The sequence below is a fragment of the Pristiophorus japonicus genome, chromosome 12 (genome assembly GCF_044704955.1).
Source record: "Pristiophorus japonicus isolate sPriJap1 chromosome 12, sPriJap1.hap1, whole genome shotgun sequence".
Taxonomy (NCBI): domain Eukaryota; kingdom Metazoa; phylum Chordata; class Chondrichthyes; family Pristiophoridae; genus Pristiophorus; species Pristiophorus japonicus.
The window spans coordinates 199,998,034-200,017,163 of NC_091988.1; the positions used below are offsets into that span (position 1 = coordinate 199,998,034).

Consider the following 19,130-nt stretch of genomic DNA (forward strand, 5'->3'; position numbering starts at 1 on the left):
TTTCCACGTGTACCCAGGGCACTTGTGGCAGTGATTGTCACACAGTTGAGTATGAAAAGTCCAGCCACAAGTCAGGCCTTTGTTCACCATCACCATGGGTTCACACTCGTTGCTCACCACTCTCTTTCCTTCTTCTGTCAGTGTGTGGGTTAAAATTCTACTCTGTCCCAGTCCTATTTTTCTCCTGGTCCATGCGGTGAGCAGAGAGCAGTGTGTCCATTCCCGAGCTGTGACACTCCCCGTTGTGACAAGACCACCCAGGACACGCACAGAGTGAACGTGACGACAGCGGCAACTCCGCCAATGTCTCCCTCACTGTGGTGAAGGAAACTTTCTCTGCTCAGTATAGGGACAGGTCTGAGATCAGGAACTTGTTCAGCAAGTTGATTGAACCTGTGCCTAGGTGTTCTCTGTGTGACCAGCTGGTAATTTCATCCATGTTCATGTTGGAGGGGAAAGCTCAGAGCATTGGGACATGGTCAGGTGGGGACAGTTGGGCCATTGGGGAATGGTCAGGTGGGGACAGTTGGACCATTGGGGAATGGTCAGGTGGGGACAGTTGGACCATTGGGGAATGGTCAGGTGGGGAGAGTTGGACCATTGGGGAATGGTCAGGTGGGGTGAGTTGGAGCATTGGGGAATGGTCAGGTGGGGTGAGTTGGACCATTGGGTAATGGTCAGGTGGGGAGAGTTGGAGCATTGGGGAATGGTCAGGTGGGGTGAGTTGGACCATTGGGTAATGGTCAGGTGGGGAGAGTTGGACCATTGGGGAATGGTCAGGTGGGGTGAGTTGGACCATTGGGTAATGGTCAGGTGGGGAGAGTTGGAGCATTGGGGAATGGTCAGGTGGGGTGAGTTGGACCATTGGGTAATGGTCAGGTGGGGAGAGTTGGAGCATTGGGAATGGTCAGGTGGGGTGAGTTGGACCATTGGGTAATGGTCAGGTGGGGAGAGTTGGACCATTGGGGAATGGTCAGGTGGGGTGAGTTGGACCATTGGGTAATGGTCAGGTGGGGAGAGTTGGAGCATTGGGGAATGGTCAGGTGGGGTGAGTTGGACCATTGGGTAATGGTCAGGTGGGGAGAGTTGGAGCATTGGGAATGGTCAGGTGGGGACAGTTGGACCATTGGGACATGGTCAGGTGGGGACAGTTGGACCATTGGGTAATGGTCAGGTGGGGAGAGTTGGAGCATTGGGGAATGGTCAGGTGGGGTGAGTTGGACCATTGGGTAATGGTCAGGTGGGGTGAGTTGGACCATTGGGGAATGGTCAGGTGGGGTGAGTTGGACCATTGGGGAATGGTCAGGTGCGGAGAGGTGGTGCACTGGGACTCAATTAGCTCTGTGCCTACAATGCCGGTAAGTTATGACTTGCATATTGAAGTCCATATGATACAAACGGTGACATGAAATGCTCCTATTTCAATCAGCACTGTCGAGAACATTTACAACTTCATTCACCAAACTTCATTAAAGTTTTCTCCTTTCTTTTCACAAGCACCACCTACGACTTTGATTACGATTACTTCAGAGATGATTTCTATGAGAGGTAACGACCATTATTTTTTTTCAATTCCTTCTTTTCGTGCCCGGGGTTAGATTATGAAATATATCCGCCCTTCCTCGTACTTAATGGGAGTCACGAACTTTGAATTTCTGTTAAAAGGGTTTTGAGCAAAATTTGAATAAAGTCAAAATGAGGGAAATCACCCTGGAACTCAGGCTGCCCAAAGCAATTCACAGCTAATGAAGTACTTTTAGGAGTGTAGTCACTGCTGTAATGTGGGAAACGCAGCAGCCAATTTGTGCACAGCAAGCTCCCACAAACAGCAATATGATAATGACAAGATAATCTGTTTTTTAGTGATGTTGGTTGAGGGATAAATATTGGCCAAAACATCGGGAGAACTCCCCTGCTCCTCTTAAAAATAATTCTGTGGGATCTTTTACGCCCACCTGAGAGAGCAGGCAGGACTTCAGCGCTCCCTCAGTATGAGTGTCAGCCTGGACTTTGGGCTCGGAAGTCTCTGGAGTGGGGCTTGAACCCACGACCTTCTGACCCAGTGCCACTCACTGAGTCACAGCTGACTGTAAATTGGGGCCTGAGTTTTATGTTCACACCGTGGTCCAATTATCTGCTGGTCTTTTGCCTGCCTTCACCTGGAGACTGAGTTTTGACTTCCCATGTTCAGAAATTGGGCTGCGGAGACCAACTGGATTAGATGCACATTTACCTCTGGGATCTGGATTTAAATGTGGTTCAGACTGGTGACACAAAAGTCTCATGTGTAAGGAAGTAAGGAGTCAATTAATACACTCTCGCTCGCACCACAGGCCAATGACATAAAGCGGCTCCTAGCTTCTCAATGGTTGCCACCAATTGGCCTTTGCATTCTAAGATGGCTGGGGTGGGAAAGGGGAAAATGTTACACCGATGCAATCCTACTCCGTCACCCTTTACAACCAACCTTACCGTAGACTCGACTCAACTCATCTAATCTCCAGAGGCAAAGTGCTTCATAAATGTTCCCTCATTCCCAAAGATAATGCAATAAACATGCTCGAATATTCACCTTATCATCAATGTCTAATGTCCTTTAGGGAAGGAAACCTGTCACCTTTAACCAGTCTGGGCCTGTACGTGACTCCAGTCCCACACCAACTGGATCGACTCAGTTGTATCAAACCACTTCTAAGCGGTTTGAAGCAGACGGCCCACCACCCTCTCAGGGGCAACTAGGGAGGGGCAGTAAATGTTGGCCTTGCTGACTGTCTATTTCCACCTCCGTAACATCGCCCATCTCCGCCCTTGCCTCAGCTCATCAGCTGCTGAAGCCCTCATCCCTGCCTTTGTTACCTCTAGACTTGACTATTCCAATGCACTCCTGGCTGGCCTCCCACATTCTACCCTATGCAAATTTGAGGTGATCCAAAACTCGGCAGCCCCTCACACCAAGTCCCGCTCACCCATCACCCATGTGCTCGCTGACCTACATGGGCTTCCAGTTAAGCAAGGTCCCGAATTCAAAATTCTCATTCTTGTTTTCAAATCCCTCCATGACCTCGTCCCTCCCTATTACTGTAATCTCCTCCAGCCCCACAACCCTCCCTAGAGATGTCTGTGCTCCTCTAATTCTGCCCTCTTGAGAATCCCTGATTATAATCGCTCAATCATTGGTGGCTGTGCCTTCAGTGCCTGGGCCCCAAGCTCTGGAACTTTCTCCCTAAACCTCTCCGCCTCTCTGCTCCTTTAAGATGCTCCTTAAAACCTACCTCTTTGACCAAGCTTTTGGTCACCTGCCCTAATTTCTTAGGTGACTCAGTGTCAAATTTTGCTTAATAACGCTCCTGGGAAGCACCTTGGGATATTTTACTACGTTAAAGTGCTATATAATTACAAGTTGTGCTTACTTGGTCTGCTAACCTTCAAAACATGCCTTCCTGTCCCTCGATTCAGCCATACAGGGATCACAGCGTCCTATTTGATCATCCCCAGCCCTGCCATCCCATTTTCAACTCACTTTGAGAGGATTAATGGACTCAGCCTCATTGCTGTTGATGGGAGTTGCTCTGATGTAACCCACTGACCTGTGGGGCCGAGCGGGGGGGGGGGATTATTTTAATCCCTGACTTCCCCTTCGCATCGTGTTCTATTTATGATGTAAAATGAGATATTTTAGGGGGTTGATTTTGGGTGCTGAGTTGCCTGATTCGGGATTACTAGACTGATAATGGGGACTATTGTTGGTTAAGACACAATTCATTTTCCTGCCGTGTGCTCCATTCTCCTCTCTGGAGAAGGGCGGCAGGTTTGGTGGAGATCAGCCATCTTGATAAGCATCCAGTTGGAAGTCAAACAGATTGATCTCATTAGACCAAAGCTCCTGAGACTACATCAGCATGATTGTCAGGACTTTGAGAAAGTGGATGTAAACTCTTCAAACACAACATAAAAATCCCCTGAGGGACATCTCAGAACTTTTATGCTTCTATCTGTTTCCATTTAATATAAGTGAATATGTGTAATGAAGTGCAGAGCTTTAGAATCAATTCTGCTGAAGACCCCTCATTATTCTCTCTTTAATGTTCATCCATTTTCTGTTTCTTACATTTTTTCCTCCCCTTTTTATCCTTACTCTTGCCTTTTCTTTCCCTTTGATAGTAAATTGCCCGATGGGTAAAGGCCCAGGATATTGGGCCACTGAACTGCACAGTTCAGGTAAGGGCTTCCCTGCGGTGGCTCAGCACATGCCTGGCAGCCTGATTGTCTCTGGGGGACAGAGGAGAAAGAATTGATTAGTCTGTGACTGCCACCCATGTTCAAATAGCCTGCCGGCATCAATATCTTGGCCGCCAAACTGCTTGATTGCCATTTCGGAACATAGGACAGGAGGATGCCATCCAACCCCTCAAGCTTGTTCCACTGTTCAATTAGATCTCAGTAAATTAACTCCATCTATCCGCCTTGGTTCTGTAACCCTTAGTACCCCTTGCCCAACAAAAATCTATTAATCTTAATTTTGAAATTTTCAGTTGACACCTACAACAGCTTTTTGGGGGAGATAGTTCCAGATTCCCACCACCTTTTGTGTGAAGAATCGCTTCCTGACATCACCCCTTAACGGTCTGGCTGTAATTTTACGGTTATACACCCTTGTTCTGGACTCCCCCCACCAGAGGAAATCGTTTCTCTCTATCTACCTGATCAAATTCTTTAATCATTCTAAATTCTCAATTAGATCTCCCCTTAATCTTCTATACTCGATACCGAGCAAGGTGGAAGCTCAGTTTACAAGGGCAGGGGATGTATGGAGAAATGGAGGGATGAATCGGTGATGTGAGGGGAGGGAGAAAACGTGGAATAGTATCAGCATCTGGAATCTTTTGATTTGCAAGCTTCATGTTTATAATTTACTTCACCGACCCAGAACGTCATGTAATGAGACAGGAATAATAAACGATCTCCTCGTAAAAGATCCTCTCAGAATGAGTGATCACAGTATGGTTCAATTTGTAATACAGATTAAGGGTGAGGAAGTAGTGTCTCAAACGAACGTACTATGCTTAAACAAAGGGGACTACAGTGGGATGAGGGCAGAGTTGGCTAAAGTAGACTGGAAACACAGACTAAACGGTGGCACAATTGAGGAACAGTGGAGGACTTTTAAGGAGCTCTTTCATAGTGCTAAACAAAAATATATTCCAGTGAAAAAGAAGGACGGTAAGAGAAGGGATAACCAGCCGTGGATAACCAAGGAAATAAAGGAGAGTATCAAATTAAAAACCAATGCGTATAAGGTGGCCAAGGTTAGTGGGAAACTAGAAGATTGGGAAAATTTTAAACGACAGCAAAGAATGACTAAGAAAGCAAGAAAGAAAGGAAAGATAGATTACGAAAGTAAACTTGCGCAAAACATAAAAACAGATAGTAAAAGCTTTTACCGATATATAAAACGGAAAAGAGTGACTAAAGTAAATGTTGGTCCCTTAGAAGATGAGAAGGGGGATTTAATAATGGGAAATGTGGAAATGGCTGAGACCTGAAACAATTATTTTGCTTCGGTCTTCACAGTGGAAGACACAAAAACCATGCCAAAAATTGCTGGTCACGGGAATGTGGGAAGGGAGGACCTTGAGATAATCACTATCACTAGGGGGGTAGTGCTGGACAGGCTAATGGGATTCAAGGTAGACAAGTCCCCTGGTCCTGATGAAATGCATCCCAGAGTATTAAAAGAGATGGCGGAAGTTATAGCAGATGCATTCGTTATAATCTACCAAAATTCTCTGGACTCTGGGGAGGTACCAGCGGATTGGAAAGCAGCTAATGTAATGCCTCTGTTTAAAAAAGGGGGCAGATAAAAGGCAGGTAACTATAGGCCGGTTAGTTTAACATCTGTAGTGGAGAAAATGCTTGAAACTATCATTAAGGAAGAAATAGCGGGACATCTAGATAGGAATAGTGCAATCAAGCAGACGCAACATGGATTCATGAAGGGGAAATCATGTTTAACTAATTTACTGGAATTCTTTGAGGATATCACGAGCATGGTGGATAGAGGTGTACCGATGGATGTGGTATATTTAAATTTCCAAAAGGAATTCGATAAGGTGCCACACAAAAGGTTACTGCAGAAGATAAAGGTACGCGGAGTCAGAGGAAATGTATTAGCATGGATCGAGAATTGGCTGGCTAACAGAAAGCAGAGAGTTGGGATAAATGGGTCCTTTTCGGGTTGGAAATCGGTGGTTAGTGGTGTGCCACAGGGATAGGTGCTGGGACCACAACTGTTTACAATATACATAGATGACCTGGAAGAGGGGACAGAGTGTAGTGTAACAAAATTTGCAGATGACACAAAGATTAGTGGGAAAGCGGGTTGTGTAGAGGACACAGAAAGGCTGCAAAGAGATTTAGATAGGTTACGCGAATGGGCTAAGGTTTGGCAGATGGAATACAATGTCGGAAAATGTGAGGTCATCCACCTTGGGGAAAAAAAACAGTAAAAGGGAATATTATTTGACTGGGGAGAAATTACAACATGCTGCGGTGCAGAGGGACCTGGGGGTCCTTGTGCATGAAACTCTTTTGGAATTTACCTGTAAAACATAAAACATTAAACCGTGCCACCCGCCCTGGATGACACAGCAGACATTTACAAGGCCCTTTTTTTTCTTTTTTTGTGTTTTCTTTTTGTGTTTTTCTTTTTTTTTTGGTTTTTTTTTGGGCGCTAAAATCAAATTTTTTCCAGTGCCCCCTATAAAAGGGGAGGGGGGCACTAAAAGCACCGGCAATTAAAACAAATTAAACTTTAAAACGTAAAATCAAATTAAAATTTGGTTGCCGGGCGTGATGATGCACTCCAGTCCCTCCGGTGCCCACCTCTCGTCCTTGTGCATGAATCCCAAAAAGTTAGTTTGCAGGTGCAGCAGGTAATCAGGAAGGCAAATGGAATGTTGGCCTTCATTGCGAGAGGGATGGAGTACAAAAGCAGGGAGGTCCTGCTGCAACTGTATAGGGTATTGGTGAGGCCGCACCTGGAGTATTGCGTGCAGTTTTGGTCACCTTACTTAAGGAAGGATATACTAGCTTTGGAGGGGGTACAGAGACGATTCACTAGGCTGATTTCGGAGATGAGGGGGTTACCTTATGATGATAGATTGAGTAGACTGGGTCTTTACTCGTTGGAGTTCAGAAGGATGAGGGGTGATCTTATAGAAACATTTAAAATAATGAAAGGGATAGACAAGATAGAGGCAGAGAGGTTGTTTCCACTGGTCGGGGAGACTAGAACTAGGGGGCACAGCCTCAAAATACAGGGGAGCCAATTTAAAACCGAGTTGAGAAGGAATTTCTTCTCCCAGAGGGTTGTGAATCTGTGGAATTCTCTGCCCAAGGAAGCAGTTGAGGCTAGCTCATTGAATGTATTCAAATCACAGATAGATAGATTTTTAACCAATAAGGGAATTAAGGGTTATGGGGAGCAGGCGGGTAAGTGGAGCTGAGTCCACGGCCAGATCAGCCATGCTCTTGTTGAATGGCGGAGCAGGCTCGAGGGGCTAGATGGCCTACTCCTGTTCCTAATTCTTATGTTCTTATGTTATGATCTTATGTCCCTGTTATATATATAAACCTGTATATACCTTGTGTAGCCACCAGAGGGCTCATCCCCTGGAGTCCCACAATCCCTTTGGAGCACTGGTACTTAAGGAGGCCTCACAGGCTGGAGAGGCACTCTGGAGACCTGCAATAAAAGACTAAGGTCACACTTTACTTTGAGCTCACAATATCCAGTCAGACTCTTTATTCATACATAACAGTCCCAGTCTGGCTCGGACTAGCAGGAAGGAGGGGGGAGGGGGGCCTGGAGCAGATTCAGCAGATTAATAGCAGGGGTTAAAGGGTGCAATGATGAGAACAGATTGCCCAGACTAGGCTTGTGTTCCCTCGCATGTAGAAGATGATGTGATCAAGGTGTTTAAATTGATTAAAGGATTCGATGGGGTAGATCGAGAAACTATTCCCTCTGGTGGGGGAGTCCAGAACAAGGGGGCATCACCTTAAAATTACAGCCAGGCCATTCAGGGGCGATGTCAGGAAGCACTTCTTCACACAAAGGGCGGTGGGAATCTGGAACTCTCTCCCAAAAAGCTGTTGAGGTTGGGGGGTAATTGGAGCTTTCAAACCCAAGATCATTACATTTTTGTTGGGTGAGGGTTTCGCGGGACATGACGGAGCAAAGGCGGGAGAATGGGGTTGAGTTCCGGATCAGCATTGATCTAATGTAACAGGCTCAAGGGGCTGAACGGCCGCCTCCTGTTTCTAATGTAACAGGCTCGAGGGGCTGAACAGCCTCTTCCTGTTCCTAATGTAACAGGCTCGAAGGGCTGAACAGCCTCCTCCTGTTCCTAATGTAACAGGCTCAAGGGGCTGAACAGCCTCCTCCTGTTCCTGTGTAACAGGCTCGAGGGGCTGAATGGCCTCCTCCTGTTCCTGTGTAACAGGCTCGAGGGGCTGAATGGCCTCCTCCTGTTCCTAATGTAACAGGCTCAAGGGGCTGAATGGCCTCCTCCTGTTCCTGTGTAACAGGCTCGAGGGGCTGAATGGACTCCTCCTGTTCCTGTGTAACAGGCTCGAGGGGCTGAATGGCCTCCTCCTGTTCCTAATGTAACAGGCTCAAGGGGCTGAATGGCCTCCTCCTGTTCCTGTGTAACAGGCTCGAGGGGCTGAATGGCCTCCTCCTGTTCCTGTGTAACAGGCTCGAGGGGCTGAATGGACTCCTCTGGTTCCTGTGTAACAGGCTCAAGGGGCTGAATGGGCCTCCTCCGGTTCCTGTGTAACAGGCTCGAGGGGCTGAATGGCCTCCTCCTGTTCCTGTGTAACAGGCTCGAGGGGCTGAATGGCCTCCTCCTGTTCCTATGTAACAGGCTCGAGGGGCTGAATGGGCCTCCTTCGGTTCCTGTGTAACAGGCTCGAGGCTCTGAACGGCCTCCTCCTGTTCCTAGTGTCGGTAAAGGACCAATAGGAGGGGAGGACAATATTAGCGAAAGCGCCGTATTGGTCGGGCAGTGGGCGGGGCCGACCCAGTGGCTCCAGGGAGACACTCGAACCATTGTCACGGTTGGGCCTAATCTAACTATGTAAGGCAAGTTGCCAGCGCTCAGTGAGAGTGACCAAAAGGCTCACTGCTGGGGGGGTTCTCCTCATATCCCCTCTGGGTCTATTACCAATGATCTTAAATCTGTGTCCTCTGGTTACCGACCCTCCTGCCAGTGGGAACAGTTTCTCCCGATTGACTCAATCAAAAACACTCAAATTTTGAACACCTCTCTTATATCTCCCCTTAACCTTCCCTGCTCTGAGCAGAAGAACCCCGGTTGCTCCATTCTCCAGTGTTAGCCGTGGCTCAGTGGGTAGCACTCTCGCCTCTGAGTCAAAAGGTTGAGGGTTCAAGTCCCACTCCAGGAACTTGAGCATAAAAATCTAGGCTGACACTCCCAGTGCAGTGCTGAGGGAGTGCTGCACTGTCAGAGGTGCTGTCTCTCAGATGAGATATTAAACCGAGGCCCCGTCTGCTCTCTCAGGTGGGTGTAAAAGATCCCACGACACTATTTTGAAGAAGAGCAGGGGGGTTATCCCCGGTGTCCTGGGGCCAAAATTTATCCCTCAACCAACATCACTAAAACAGATTATCTGGGTCATTATCACATCGCTGTTTGTGCAAATTGGCTGCTGCTTTACTACATTACAACAGTGACCACACTTCAAAACTATTTCATTGGCTGTAAGGTGCTATGGGATGACCTGAAGTTGTGAAAGGCGCTATATAGATGCAAGCTTTCCTTTCTCTCCACATAACTATTCCCTCATCCCTGATCCCATTCTAATAAATCTCCTCCACACCCTCTCCAAGGCCTTGATATCCTTCCGAAAGTGTGAACACAGTTCTCCAGCTGAGGCCTGACCTGTGTTTTATAAAGGTTTAACCCCTTGCTTTTGGACTCTCTCTGTTTATAAAGCTCAGGATCCCCTATGCTTTTATTAACGGTCTTATCAACGTGTCCTGCCACCTTGAAAGATGTGTGTACGTACACTCCCAGATCTTTCTGTTCCTGCACCCCCTTTAAAATTGTTCCATTTAGTTTATAATGCCCTTCCCGTACTTCCTACCAAAATGAATCACTTCACACTTCTCTGCGTTAAATTTCACCTGCCAGTTGTCTGCCCATTTTACCAGCCTGGCCATGCCCTCCTGAAGTCTGCTCCTATCCTCCTCCCCTGTTGACCACATGTCCAGATGTTTGCTGTCATTCTCTGAGCACAGTGGTGTGGTACACCATTGGTGGCAGGCGACACTAACTGTGACCTAACTCTTCAGTTGCTCTCTCTCCTTCAGGATGCACCAGTATTCGAGTCGGCCTTCGCTGATTCCCAGGGCTATTCCGGTGAAACGCCCTCGGGTGATCGTACCTGTGCTACGCAGAGGGAAGTCTGGGATCCCCCTGAAATTAATGGCGCGCTCCACAGCCGTGACAAAAAACGCCGCAAAATTAAAACGTGAGTTACATATAATTACCGCACAGAAAGAGGCCATTCGGCCCAACGGGTCCGTGCCGGTGTTTGTACCAGCCTCCCCCCACCGCTCTTCATCTAAACACGCCGTCAGTTTCCACATGTACGCTGACAACACCCAGCTCTACCTCACCACCACCACTTCTCTCTACCCCTCCACCGTCTCTAAATTGTCAGTCTGCTTTTCCGACATCCAATTCTGGATGAGCAGAAATTTCCTCCAATATTGGGAAGCCATTGTCTTTAGTCCCCGGCACAAACTGCGTTCCCCGGCCACTGACTCCATCCCTCTCCCTAGCACCTGTCTGAGGCTGAACCAGACTGTTCACAATCTTGGTGTGGTATTTGGCCACGAGTTGAGCTTCCGACCACATATCCGCAGCATAACTAAGACTGCCTGTTTCCACCTCCGTAACATCGCCCATCTCCGCCCTTGCCTCAGCTCATCCGCTGCTGAAGCCCTCACACTTGCCTTTGTTACCTCCTAGACTTAACTATTCCAACGCACTCCTGGCTGGCCTCCCACGTTCTACCTTATGTAAACTAGAGGTGATCCAAAACCTGGCTGCCCGTGTCTTAGCTCGCACCAAGTCCCGCTCACCCATCACCCCTGTGCTCGCTGACCTACACTGTCTCCTCGACAGTTTCCCGTCTGCAACACCGATAGTCCATGGCCACGATGGGTTGGTTTGTGTGGTAAAGGGTTTAGGCAGCAAACTCCAATCTGTTGTGATGCGGTTCAGCTCGGGACGACTCGTTGAACATCTGGACAATTCGGCGGATGGAGACCCTTCGCCCCTCTTCACGTTATAGCGCGGTGATCAGACTGGGCAGCTGCCGCTTATGGCTTGGCCCATAACACAGAGGGAAGGTCCTTGCATTACTACAGAGCGGGGGACAGAGGGGAGGCTTCATGTGCCTAACCTCAGTTGGGTTTAGCTGGTCAGACTTTGCTCCACCGTCATTAACCGTGGACTGTGCCCAGCATGCCTTGCTTCCACCTGTGCAAGCATCCAAGGGAGACCCCATACTGGCTGTGCGATGACTTTTGTGACTATAGAATAAGTAAAATGCAATCAAAATTGCGAGTAGTACAGAGGATTCACCAAAGTGGTATTCCCACTCCACTGGGGAGAGATGCAACTCCCTGCCTCTTTGATTCTCCAGCAAGAGTTCTATCTTTCTCCTGCTTTATATTTTCCGTCTCATGCTGTGTTCAGTGGCTCCACCATCACCCGCTTGGAGCAGAGAAGGCCATGAGGAGATTGGACCGAGGTTTAGACAGAGTAAATAAAGAGAAACTGTTACCCGTGGCTGAAGGGTCGATAACCAGAGGACACAGATTTAAGGTGATTGGCAAAAGAACCCGAGACGAGATGAGAAAAAAAAATTGACGCAACGAGTGGTTAGGATTTGGGATACGCTGCCTGATGGGTTGGTGGTTAGAAGCCTTCAAAAGCGAATTGGATAAATACTTGAAGGAGGAAACTGCGGGGATGTGGGGAAAGAGCGGGGGAGTGCGACTGACTGAATCGCTCTTCAAAAGAGCCGCTGCAGATTCGACGGGCCGAATGGCCTCCTTCTGTGCCGTACTGATCTAAGGTTCTTGTTTTGTTCACTTTACTCAATTGCAGGCAAACCCACTTAATTAATATGCAAACTTGCCTGATGGTCATGGTCTCACCATCCACCCCCGTGCTTTGATCAAATAGTCCTCTCATCAGCACCTCGCACAGTATGATCAAACCGCTTTCACTGTTACATCATCCAAAACTGACTCCAGCATCAGTATTCCCCAAAACTTATTGGCCCCATGTTTGAATCTGACCGTCCTGATTTCTTACGACTGGGTCAAGTGCCACCCAGTAATGGCTGTACTTCAAATCCCGCTCACCCACTGTGCTCGCTGACCCATCGCGGCAACAGCTCAATTATAAAATGATCATCCTTGTTTACAAATCCCTCTGTAGCATCACCTCTCCCTATCTCTGTAATCTCCTCCAGCAGCCCCCACCCCCCCGCCACCTCCCCCCCCCCCCCCCCCCCCCCCGCATACCCTGAGATCTCTGCATCCTCTAATCCTGTCCACTTGAACATCTCTGATATTTATCGCTCCACCATTAGCGGCCTTGTTTTCACCGGCCCCAAGCTCTGGAACTCCCTCCTTAAACCTCTCTGCCGCTCTACCTCTCTCTTCTCCTTCACGGTGCACCTTAAAACCTACTTCTTTGAGCAAGCTTTTGGTAACGTGTCCTAGTATCTCCTTATAGAAACATAGAAACATAGAAAATAGGTGCAGGAGTAGGCCATTCGGCCCTTCTAGCCTGCACCGCCATTCAATGAGTTCATGGCTGAACATGCAACTTCAGTACCCCATTCCTGCTCTCTCGCCATACTCCTTGATCCCCCTAGTAGTAAGGACTTCATCTAATTCCTTTTTGAATATATTTAGTGAATTGGCCTCAACAACTTTCTGTGGTAGAGAATTTCACAGGTTCACCAGTCTCTGGGTGAAGAAGTTTCTCCTCATCTCAGTCCTAAATGGCTTACCCCTTATCCTTAGACTGTGACCCCTGGTTCTGGACTTCCCCAACATTGGGAACATTCTTCCTGCATCTAACCTGTCTGAACCCATCAGAATTTTAAACGTTTCTATGAGGTCCCCTCTCATTCTTCTGAACTCCAGTGAATACAAGCCCAGTTGATCCAGTCTTTCTTGATAGGTCAGTCCCGCCATCCCGGGAATCAGTCTGGTGAACCTTCGCTGCACTCCCTCAATAGCCAGAATGTCCTTCCTCAAGTTAGGAGACCAAAACTGTACACAATACTCCAGGTGTGGCCTCACCAAGGCCCTGTACAACTGTAGCAACACTTCCCTGCCCCTGTACTCAAATCCCCTCGCTATGAAGGCCAACATGCCATTTTCTTTCTTAACCGCCTGCTGTACCTGCATGCCAACCTTCAATGACTGATGTACCATGACACCCAGGTCTCGTTGCACCTCCCCTTTTCCTAATCTGTCACCATTCAGATAATAGTCTGTCTCTCTGTTTTTACCACCAAAGTGGATAACCTCACATTTATCCACATTATACTTCATCTGCCATGCATTTGCCCACTCACCTAACCTATCCAAGTCACTCTGCAGCCTCATAGCATCCTCCTCGCAGCTCACACTGCCACCCAACTTAGTGTCATCCACAAATTTGGAGATACTACATTTAATTCCCTCATCTAAATCATTAATGTACAGTGTAAACAGCTGGGGCCCCAGAACAGAACCTTGCGGTACCCCGCTAGTCACTGCCTGCCATTCTGAAAAGTCCCCATTTACTCCTACTCTTTGCTTCCTGTCTGCCAACCTTGAGGAAGAGTTCATAGAGTGTATCCGGGATAGTTACCTTGAACAGTACGTTGCAGAACCAACCAGGGAGCAGGCTATCTTACATCTGGTGCTGTGTAATGAGGCAGGATTACTAAATGATCTCATAGTAAAGGATCCTCTAGGAATGAGTGAAAATAAAATGGTTGAATTTTAAATTCAATTGGAGGGTGAGATATTTGGATCTCAAACCAGTGTCACAAGCTTAAATAAACGAGACTACAAAGGTATGAAGGCAGAGTTAACTAAAGTGGACTGGGAAAATAGATTGAAGTGTGGGACGATTGATGAGCAGTGGCAGACATTTAAGGAGATATTTCATAACTCTCAACAAAAATATATCCTAATGAGAAGGAAAGACTGTAAGAGAAGGGATAACCATCCGTGACTAACTAGGGAAATAAGGGATGGTATCAAATTGAAAACAAGGGCATACAATGTGGCCAAGACTAGTGGGAGGCCAGAGGATTGGGAAACTTTTAAAAGCCAACAAATAACGAAAAAATAAAGAGAGGGAAGATAGATTATGAAAGTAAACTAACACAAAATATAAAAACAGATAGTAAGAGTTTCCACAGGTACATAAAAAGGAAAAGAGTGGCTAAAGTAAATGTTGGTCCCCTAGAGGATGAGACTGGGGAATTAATAATGGGGAACAGGGAAATGGCAGAGACTTTGAACGAATATTTTGTATCGGTCTTCACGGTAGAAGACACTAAAAACATATCCCAATAGTGGATAATCAAGGGGCTATAGAGAGCGAGGAACTTAATACAATCACTATCATTAATGATGTAGTACTCGGTAAAATAATGGGACTAAAGGTGGACAAGTCCCCTGGACCTGATGGCTTACATCCTAGGGTCTTAAAAGAATTGGCTGCAGAGATAGTGGATGCATTGGTTGTAATCTACCAAAATTCCCTGGATTCTGGGGCAGTCCCAGTGGATTGGAAAACCGCAAATGTAATGCCCCTATTTAAAAAAGGAGGCAGACAAAAAGCAGGAAACTATAGACCAGTTAGCCTAGCATCTGTTGCTGGGAAAATGCTGGAGTCCATTATTAAGGAAGCAGTAGCGGGACATTTGGAAAAATATAATTGAATCAAGCAGAGTCAGCATGGTTTTATGAAAGGGAAATCATGTTTGACAAATTTGCTGGTGTTCTTTGAGGATGTCATGAGCAGGGTGGATAAGGGGAACCAGTTGATGTGGTGTATTTGGATTTCCAGAAGGCATTCAATAAGGTGCCACATAAAAGGTTACTTCACAAATAAAAGCTCACTGGGTTGGGGGTAATATATTAGCATGGATAGAGGATTAGCTAACTAACAGAAAACAGAGAGTCGGGATAAATGGGTCATTTTCCGGTTGGCAACCAGTGACTAGTGGGGTGTCGCTGGGATCGGTGCTGGGTCCTCAGCTATTTACAATCTATATTCATGACTTGGCTGATGATACAAAGATGGGTGGGAAAGCAAATTGTGAGGACACAAAAAATCTGCAGAGGGCTATAGACAGACTAAGTGAGTGGCAAAAAATTGGCAGATGGAGTATAATGTGGGAAAATGTGAGGTTATCCACTTTGGCAGAAAAAATAGAAAAGCAAATTATAATTTAAATGGAGAAAAATTGCAAAGTGCTGCAGTACAGAGGGACCTGGGGGTCCTTGTGCATGAAACACAAAGAGTTAGTATGCAGGTACAGCAAGTAATCAGGAAGGCAAATGGAATGTTGGCCTTTAATGCAAGGGGGATAGAGTATAAAAGCAGAGAAATCCTGCTACAACTGCACAGGGTATTGGTAAGGCCACACCTCGAGTACTGTGTACAGTTTTGGTCTCCGTATTTAAAGGAAGGATATACTTGCATTGGAGGCTGTTCAGAGAAGGTTCACTAGGTTGATTCCGGAGATGAGAGAGTTGACTTATGAGGATAGATTGAGTAGGTTGGACCTTTACACAATAGAGTTCAGAAGAATGAAAGGTGATCTTATTGAAACATATGATAATGAGGGGGCTCGACAAGGTGGATGCAGAGAGGATATTTCCACTCATAGGGGAAACTAAAACTAGGGGACATAGTCTCAGAATAAGGGGCCGTCCATTTAAAACTGTGATGAGGAGAAATTTCTTCTCTGAGGGTTGTAAATCTGTGGAATTCTCTGCCCCAGAGAGCTGTGGAGGCTGGGTCATTGAATATATTTAAGGTGCAGATACCGCAAGGTTCTGTGCTGGGGCCCCAGCTGTTTACACTGTACATTAATGATTTAGACGAGGGAATTAAATGTAGGTATCTCCAAATTTGCGTTGATAACGCTCTTGTGAAACTCCTTGGGACGTTTTACTATGTTAAATGCGCTATATAAGTGCATGCTGCTGTTGTTGCTGGCTCGGTATGAGTGGAGACTAGACCATGGTCTCTAAACACTGGGTAGGCACTCAGCGGGGGGCTCGTGTCTGGATGGAGTGAGCACAGGCTCAGGGGTAGTGGTCCCATCTCTGGGTCAGAAGGGTTGGGTTTGAGCCCCACTCCACACAGCCCCGGCAGGCGGAGACTGGAGCAGCTCGGAATACTGGGTTCACGTCCAGTGGGGGCACTTGTGTCCGATGGGTGCGGGTGATCCTCCCCTTGTAAAGGGTTGGTGGGGCTCCTGCAGCTTTAGTTACAGCCCACCTTGGAGAAGGTACTCTGCAGATAAACACCAGGAGAAAGGCAACGGGAAAGCACGCAGCTACTCTTCTGCGTGCAGCTTTAGTTTCCACATTTACGAAAGGATATACTTGCTTTGGAGGCAGTTCAGAGAAGGTTCACTCGGTTGATTCCGGGGATGAGGATGTTGACTTATGAGGAAAGGTTGAGTAGGTTGGGCCTCTACTCATTGGAATTCAAAAGAATGAGAGGTCATCTTATCGAAACATAAGATTATGAGGGGGCTTGACAAGGTGGATGCAGAGAGGATGTTTCCACTGATTGGGGGAGACTAGAACTAGGGGGCACGATCTTAGAATAAGGGGCCACCCATTTAAAACTGAGATGAGGAGAAATTTCTTCTCTCAGAGGGTTGTAAATCTGTGGAATTCGCTGCCTCAGAGAGCTGTGGAAGCTGGGACATTGAATATATTTAAGGCAGAAATAGACAGTTTCTTAAACGATAATGGGATAAGGGGTTATGGGGAGCGGGCAGGGAAGTGGACCTGAGTCCATGATCAGGTCAGCCATGATCATATTAAATGGTGGAGCAGGCTCGAGGGCCCGTATGGCCTACTCCTGCTCCTATTTCTTATGTTCCCTATTAAGTAGCTGAAGAATATCATGTGCTTGGCTTGAGTTGGGCATGGCCCTTCAGATTGCTAACCCTCCAGGATTGACCTGGGGTCTCCTGGAATTGGGATTAACCTCCAGGACACAGCTGCGACTAGAAAAATCATCGAGGCCTTAAAAAAAAAACAATTGTGTCTTCGTCTCATTTTGCCTTTTTAGTTCTGAAAATATTTGTTGACGGGAAAACAGCTGTTCGACCCTGGCACCAGGGAGGCACAAAACCATTCGGGAGTCACGTGTACGGCCGCAGAAACGCCTGTCTGTTCCCCTAACTATAGAATCCCCTATCACTAAGGCTCTTTTATTCTTTGTCCCTGCCCCCTGTGCAGCTGAGCCACCCGCGGTGCCTTGGAATTGGGTCTGGCTGCGCTCCCCAGAGGCACCATTGTCCTTACCGATCCTCAGAAGTGAATATTGGTTTGAAAGCGAGATGGACTCAAGGGGGGACACCTGCGCTACCTGCCGAGCACACTTACTACGTCTGGTGGTCACCCACCTCCCCTCTACCTGCACGCCATTAAGCTGCGGGGTGACCACCTCCTGAAACGTGCTATCCACGTAGTTCTCAGCCTCGCGGATGCATCGTATTGACTCGACCCGCTGCCCCAGCTCACATGATGAAACATCCAGGAATACGTCCAACCAGTTGGCAACACAAGGGCTGAGCACGATGGAAGGACAGTTGGAGTGCCGTCAAACCAACTTGTTGAAGGCCATCTACCTCAGACCAGGAGATCCTCATAAAAGCACCTCACCATTTTATGATGGGAGGATGAGGCCTTTGATCGGAGCACGGTCCAGGGAGACCACAAAGAGAAAAAAACGAGGTGGCAGGGGGAAATGATTTGCTAAAGCACAGTCCAGAATGTGGCCATGACAGATAGCAGTAGGGAAACTGTTCTCAACTTCATTAGTTTCTATCTGCATGTTGGGGCAAAAAAAAATTCAACTGTAGAGCACCAAAGCTTTAAAAAACAGTTAGAAAAGCAAATTATTTTGGTGAGAGTGGAGAGAGTTCCATTGGTGATCACCTCCTCAGGAATTTGCACTCACCTCTGTTCCTCTCTGTCATTACAGTAAAATCAAATGAATTACAGCGGATTAAACTAGAGCTCACACAGATTAAATCCAACATCGACTCCCTCCTGGGGAGGCTGGAGGAGATCGCAAGGGAGAAAGTGGGCCATACAGGTGAGTGATACATACGCAATGCTGGCCAGTGGTGGCTGACCTTCATGACCTGGCTCTGACCCCAGCCCGGCTGATGGGACGGCCATCCGTTCTACAGCAATGGCAAGGGCCCAAGTGAAGGTGGGTTTGGGTAATCGTATTTCAACTCCCACTCCTGGGACTTTGATCCCATACCTCGGGCTGACACTTCAGTGCAGTGTTGTGGGAGTTCTGCATTCTCAGATGAGTGTTGGATAAGTTCTTTACATTTTAAACAGAGTCATAACTCTAGAGACAGTAATATACCTGATAATTCACTGCATCTATTATTGACAAACCATTAATCTCAAACACCCTAAATACCCACACAGAGTACTGCACATTAGCCCCACATCTGGTACTTAAATGCATAGATTTTAATGAGGAATCGTGAAGATGGCTTCTCCAAGACTGATCGCACCATTGGGTCTCAAAGGCAGCAAGAGGACCCTTTCTAACTACGTAAAAACACTGTTTATACTTTATACAATTTTCTGTATGGTCTGCTTTCTGCTGGTTGCAAAATTATCTGATGATTTATGACCATCCAATTAAGAACATAAGAAATAGGAACAGGAGTAGGCCATACGGCCCCTCGAGCCTGCTCCGCCATTCAATAAGATCATGGCTGATCTGATCATGGAC

The 19,130-nt window shown here is 47.1% G+C and overlaps 1 protein-coding gene across 2 annotated transcripts in view; it reads left to right on the forward strand.

The window, feature by feature from the left end:
• raly (RALY heterogeneous nuclear ribonucleoprotein) overlaps positions 1 to 19,130 on the forward strand; it is a 216,868-nt gene that overhangs the window by 165,146 nt on the left and 32,592 nt on the right. For both annotated transcript variants that reach the window (XM_070895131.1, XM_070895132.1), the window contains 3 exons: positions 1,498 to 1,548; positions 10,397 to 10,557; positions 18,354 to 18,467. In XM_070895131.1, coding sequence (XP_070751232.1) covers positions 1,498 to 1,548; positions 10,397 to 10,557; positions 18,354 to 18,467 — 326 coding nt within the window. The remainder of the gene's footprint in view (positions 1 to 1,497; positions 1,549 to 10,396; positions 10,558 to 18,353; positions 18,468 to 19,130) is intronic.